This window comes from Canis aureus, chromosome 1, assembly GCF_053574225.1.
Source record: "Canis aureus isolate CA01 chromosome 1, VMU_Caureus_v.1.0, whole genome shotgun sequence".
Classification (NCBI taxonomy): Eukaryota; Metazoa; Chordata; class Mammalia; order Carnivora; family Canidae; genus Canis; species Canis aureus.
In genome coordinates, this window is record NC_135611.1 from 103636901 (window position 1) to 103643454 (window position 6554).

At 52.4% G+C, this 6554-nt stretch overlaps 1 protein-coding gene across 9 annotated transcripts in view; it reads right to left on the bottom strand.

Moving 5' to 3' along the window:
- TTYH1 (tweety family member 1) overlaps window positions 1–3337 on the bottom strand; it is a 15410-nt gene extending 12073 nt beyond the window's left edge. For 2 of the 9 annotated variants that reach the window (XM_077915240.1, XM_077915287.1), the window contains exon 1: window positions 3098–3334. In XM_077915240.1, the coding sequence (XP_077771366.1) occupies window positions 3098–3223 (126 nt within the window). In that variant the 5' untranslated portion in view covers window positions 3224–3334. Of the gene's footprint in view, window positions 1–832; window positions 910–3097 lie in introns of those variants that run through there. The other 7 variants (XM_077915266.1, XM_077915279.1, XM_077915252.1 and 4 more) reach the window with 5 other exon arrangements.
- Between the last annotated feature and the right edge of the window lie 3217 nt (window positions 3338–6554).

Sequence of the window (6554 nt, forward strand, 5' to 3'; positions counted from 1 at the left end):
CCCTGCCTGGCTGGAGGTCCTGGATCTGGGACTTTAGTGGAGGTGAAAGTAGCCCTGGCTAGAATGGGGGCCAAGCCCACCCTGTGGTTCTCAGGTTTGTGGGGAAGGATGGGGTCCCCACCCCTCCCAGGCTGGCAGCTTGGGCTCAGTGGTTTGGGGCTGGGTCACTGGAGGGGACTTCCAACTGAGAGGCCTAAATCCTGGGTTCCAGTTCTGCTCCTGGCATGACCTTTGGCAGGGGCCTTCCCCTCTGTGAGACTGTCTCCTCTTCATCCCCAACCAGGCAATTAGAACAGAGCATCACCTAGGACCTGCTGAGACCCAGATCAGGAACTGGCTGGGATCAGGGGGTGGACAGGGGCGCCTGTTCCCAGAGATGTGTGCATAGTCAGGGGTGGGAGGCTTCCTCTTCCCTCCTCCTTGCTGGTCACCCCCACTCACTGCTCGCTCTCCCCCCTACTGGTGAGCTCTGCACACCCACCGCAGTGTGAGTCTGTCACCCAGGGACTCACGGGGAGGGGGACGTGACAGCTTCCATGACAGTGTATGTGTGCAACACTCAGAGATGGAGACTTGGAGATAGACACAGAGGCACAAAGAGAGCGGAGGTGGGGTGGGGTCAGGGAGTGGAAAAGTAGAGATGCCGAGAAAGGAGACACAGAGATAAATGGTGTCCAAGTGGAAGGCTGGGAGGAGGGAAGCAGGAAGAGAACAGGTATGTGTCATTGGAAAGCCTTGCAGGACATCGGGGCTCTCTGCAAGACAGAACTTCACAGGGAGTGCTGTGCAGTCCAGTCCCCTTCCCAGGTCCTCAGATGGGGAAGGGGTTTACCTTGAGCCACACAGCAGGTAGGGACACCATCAGGAACAGAATCAGACATGCAGACTCACCAACACTGTTTCCTGTAAACCACAGTGTCTCTGCCTTCATCATAGTATGGAGTGTGTGTGTGTGTGTGTGTGTGTGTGTGAATGACACAAGTGTGTGGGGCATTTGTGTTTCTAGCTGTGAAACTGGATGTTTTATCTATGACTGAGTTTGTCTGCCAGGAGATACTACACCTGAGTGTGTGTGTGTGTGTGTGTGTGTGTGTGTGTGAGGGAGAGAGAATGTGTGTCTCTATGGGAGCACCTATATCTGCAGGTGTGAGACTGATCTGTTGGCACTTGTGTGTTTCTGGGCATGATTGAGTCTGAGTGGTCTCTAGTGGGGTGTGTGTGTATGTGAAAGTGTGTGAGTGTGTTTGTGTGAATGGGAACATGTGTTATGTATGAGTGAATGTATGTGTACATATGTGTGAGTTTGTGTCTGGGTGTGTGGGTGTGTATACAAGTGAGCTTGGGATGTGTGAATGTTGGAGTGAGGGCAGGAACTGTGTGAGTGCGTGTATGTATATGTGACTAAGTGTATACAAGTGAGTGTAGAGTGTGTGTGTGAGTGTATGCATAAGTTTAAGGGCAAGATGTGTGAATGTGAGTGTGTGAGTGTGTATAGAAGTGAGCTTGGGGTGTGTAAATGTGTGAGTGTTGGACTGAGGGCAGGAAATGTGTGTGTGTATGTATATATGACTGTAAGTGTATACAAGTGAACGTGAGGTATGTAAGTAAGTGTATGAGCGAGGACAGGAATGTGAGTGTGTAAACCTGTGACTGTGAGTGTGAATACAAGTAAATGTGTGTGTGTGAGTGTGAGTGTGCCTTCCAGCCTGGTGTCACCCGGTGCCTGACTTTTTTCAGCTGTGCCCATAGCAGTGATCTTCCTGAGGGGCAATGTCCCCTCCTGGGTCATGTGACTTGGTACATGTCCCAGTGCTGTCACCCTGTCTATGAGGGGGGCGGAGGGAGCCTCTCCGAGTGCCTCCGGCAGTGGCTGAGGCCAGCAACCGGTGTGTGGTTGTGTGGGCAGGTCTCCTCGGCTGTGAGCGGGCGTCAGTGAACAGCACTGGAGGTCGTGATTGTGTAAACGAGAGGCTGTGGGCGAGGGGGTGGCCGTCCCTGTTTGGTGGGGAGAGGGCGGCATGGAGTAGGCAGGGAGAAGCTGCTCCCAGCTGGCACAGCCATGACCCAAATAGCTCAGAATACAGCACACATCCCCCTCTCTGCTTTTCTGGGACCCCCCCACTCCTTCTAAGCTTTCCAATCCCCAGCCCTTTATCCCAAGAGCTCCCCAGCACAGACCTGAGGGGCCTAGACCGTATAGGCAGGCCCCAGGACCCATCCAAAGGCTCTGCCAGGACTCCCAGCACCCCCCCACGCACACACTCCCCCACCCTTAGCGGGCTCAGCCAAGCCTTGCTCCTCATTAATCTCAAAGTCAAGGACTTGAATTAAACTGGGTCAGGGGACAGTTCTTTTGCCCCTGTCGGAGCTGACCCAGGCTGGACCCCTTCCCCAGGGACACCCCCCCCCCCCCCCCCCCCGCTTCCGTGAGGTTCTCACCCCAGCCCCACCCTGCCGACCCATTTCTGTCATCCTCTGGTCCCCAAATGGAACCTCATTTTCACCCCCACCCCCACCCCGAACGCGCTGACCACCCCTTCTGTCCCAGGAGTTCCTCTTCTAGCACCTCCACCTCCTTTTCCCAGCCCCGACCCTAAATCCCTCTCACCCCTTCCCCATTTCACGTCTCAATCGTGTCCTGAACCCTGGCACCCCAGCCTTCCTCTCCACCATGACCAGCTCCTATCTCTGCTGAGTCCCACTTAACTAGACTGCCCAGAACCCATCTGGGGAGGGGTCATCTTTTAGGACACGGAGAGTGTACCTATCGCCCTGATGACCCTGGAGGCTAGCTTCCCAGGTAGCTCTCAGAGACCCTGGAATCCAAGGCGCCCCCAGTCCCTTCCCTCCTCTGGGACTAAGGGGTTCAGGCCCCTGCCCCCCCCCCTTATTTAAAAGGAGCCAGGGCTCTGGTCTCCCTGCACCTGTCCCAGGGGAACCTCTAGGTATGGGAGCCCCATGCTCCTCCTCTTCCAGATACCCCAAAGTCCGGGCCGGCCCACGCCCCCAGAGAACACCCAGCCCCCTTCTCCCTCGGGACCCAGAAGCTCTGCCTTCGCCCCCGCCCCCGCCCCCAGGACCCCACACCCGCTCCCACCTGCTGGTATTCTTGCTCTTGGGGCGCGAAACCGCTGGGTACCGGGCGGAGCTGGAAGTCGGCGCGGGGCAGCTGGTGGAGCAGATGCACCCAAGCCGAGGGTCGGTAGCCCGGGGGCGCACCCATAGCCCCCGGGGAGGGCTCAGCGGGGCCGATGCCGGGGCTGCGGGAGCCTCGGCAATGGAGCGGGGCGCGGGCGGAGCGGGGTCTGGCGGGGCTCAGGGGAGCGGAACAGGGGGAGGGAGAGGTGGGGGGCGGAGATTGGGGGAGGAGGGGGGAGGCGCGGGCCAGACGGGGACGGTGCTGCCCCTGGTGGCTTCCGGGGGGACTGCGGCGCCTCTAGCGGGCCCCCAGCGCTCCGCCCCTTAGTGACGGCTTCCACCTGCGGCCGGCGCAGGTACCACGCTGTCCAGCGATATCCTTGTCCAAATGAAGCCGCTCATACTGGCTATAGTCCTACAGCCACATAAGGACCCCTTTATCTCTAGGAAGAACCTTTATGTCTATGCAAAGGTCATTAAGTATTTGCACAGCATTTTACACATGACAGGCATTTGCGTCAATAACCCCCCCCACACACACACACACACTCTGTGTGTAAAAGTACTCTCGCCTGTAAAGGATGTCATTTGGGTAAAATCCCCACCTTTTAAAATCAGTGTAAGAACACAGCTTCTATACACAAACCTTCCTATGTGTACAGACCACTCCAGAATGTACGCTTGCATACCAGTGTTAAGGACCCCTCACATCTGCATAAGGACCTCTCCTACTCCGAGAAGAACCCCGCTCATCTATCTATCTAGGGACCCCTTCCATCTGTATAACAATGCCTGGCATGTGTTTAAGAACCTCCCCAAACTCTTTAAGGATTACTTCAGTGTACATAAACTCTCCCTGCCCCTTGCCATTCACTTATAGTTTACAGAGTATTTTTCCAGCCACTATCTGTAATGAGTCTCACAGAACCCACTGGTGCCATGCTGACATATGGGGAAGTAGAGACACTTGGAGGGCACTCAGCTACCTTGACATCACCATCCAGGCAGTCACTGTTGGAGATAAAACTAAGGTTCTCAGGAATCTGCCCCAGGGAGCCTCCCCACCCTTGCGGAGCTAGGCTAGTCTTTGCCACCTGGAGTCCCCACAGCTGGCTTCCCCTGCAAGGACTGAGATGGGCAGGAAGAAAAAGGGGAAGTTAGTATTTCACCATTCTCATCCTGATATTGTGCCCCAGATTGGTGACAAAGGGGTAGTTGCTCATCCCATTACTAGGAGAAAACCATGATAGTCATGGTGATGATGCCATGGTGATAGTCATGATGATGGTGGTAATGATGGTGGTGATCGATGATGATGGTGATGAAGGTGATAATGGCAATAATGGTGATGATAATGGTAATGGAGATGGTGGTGGTGGTGATGATGATGGTGGTGATGATGATGATAGTGATAATGGTGATGATGATGGTGGTAATGATAGTGATGGTGATGATAGTAGTGCTGATGGAAATGATAGTGATGATGATGGTGGTGATACTGACCCATAGTGACAGGGAAGAATGAGAATAGCTGCCCTCATCTCTCTCTCTCTCTCATCATCTCTACCTTGGTCTTCTCCAGCACACCTCCAATTCCAACTCCAGTGGTTGGAGTCATGTCCTCCACTGTCGTCAACTAGATAGGCTGCGTGGGGCCTGGAGATGATAAAGTTCTTGAGATGAGAAGCCATGAGTTGTGCTATGTGACTCCAGGCAAGTGAATCCCCATCTTGGAGTCTCTGCTTCCATATCTGTCAAATGAAGGGAAAGAAGTGAGATTAGCCTGTCTGAAAACCCCTTGTTAGATAATTTTCTACATCGTGTCTGAGCCAATGTTTGCAGAACCAGCAGGACTTGCTAAGGGGGAGAAGAATTCCAAATTCCATAATGTGTGTAGTTAGGCTCATGTATCTATGGGTGGGCTGAGGTGGTCATTGTGACTCAGTGACTCAAGAGTACTCAGTGGCTCCCATTGCCCATGGGATCAGGTCAAACAAACCCTCTTAGTCTTGCTTTCATGTCTTCCACCATCTGGCCTTATGTCCACCCTCCTCAATATAGATATTTAAGGGTAGTAGATTTCCAACCTGTGGAACCTCAACCACACTGAGAAATACATTTTACAGTGTGATCTGGCACACACATGTCAGAAGTGAAAAGTCTCACGAACAAAACTGACCTCCACTCAGCACGATGCTCTCAGATCTCTCCCATCTAATTCTATTTCAGAAATAAAAATCTGGTCACAACCTAAATTTTTCATGACTGGCTAATGGGTCTTGACCTGCAATCTGAAAAACACTAATCTTGAATTCCAGAGAACAATCTGGGTTGGTGTTAGAAAAGGAGTAACTCCTACTGAAAAGATGTAGGTTACACTGGCTTCTGGGTTGGGGGATGGCAATGGTGCAGTGTTTTATTCCTGCACCCCTTCTCACAAAGTGTGTGCATACATGAACAGACATGCACAAACAGGCACACACCACTCCCTGTCACTCCCCTTCAGAAAAAGGTTTGTTGACTGAATCTCCCACTTTCTCCCTCTGTCTCCTCTTGTATCTCTCTGTCTCTCTCATATGATTTGGGTCCCAGAAGGTTCGCATTCTTTAAGGCTTTACTTCCAACCTTTACTGATTGAGCCCAAGGCATCCATCCCAGTCAATGGGAGAGCTGAGATGCTGTCTGACAGAAATTTGTTCTCTTTGACCTCCTCCTGCCCTTGCTCCCTGAGTCTGTTTCTCATGGGAAAGACAAATGTTTTTTCCAGGGTAGTCCCTAAGCATTTCTAGAGTTCTTGGCTGAATACCACTGCAATGCCATCTCAAGCTCTATAGGTATTAATTCAGGGCTGGGGTCCCTGAGAAACCCCCATTGGAGAAGGGCTCAGAGAATGTGGTTGTTCCTGTCTGGTTTCAGGCAATGATTGCCATATGGGAAGAGGGACCCAGCAATGCCAGATGTTTCAAATTTTCAGGAGAAGACAGAAATTTGGATATTTTTAAAAGCAAAATCCCTCAGCTCTTAAATGTTAAAACTAATTCAAATACCAAAAAAAAAAAAAAAATACTGTGTGGGCCAAATAAAACCTGTCTGTGGGTTGGAGCTGGCTGATTTATAAGCTCTGGTCTAGCCAGATGCTCAGCAGCACCAGCAAACAAAGGAAGGTACCCACAAGGAGGCTGCAGAGGAGCAGCCCAGAGATGCAGGAGGGAAGCCAGAGACAGGCAGCAAAGCCACCTCCTCCAGGAAGGCCTCCTAACCTACCTCTCTCGATGGAAGGCCAAATCAGCTCCTGGCTAAAGGGTTCAGCATGTACTCCACAAGACTCAAACTCTGGGATACTTGCCAGCTTAACAAGGTGGTTGAGTATATGTTGTATGAGTCCAATCTGATGGTGTTCTAGAACAGATGAAACC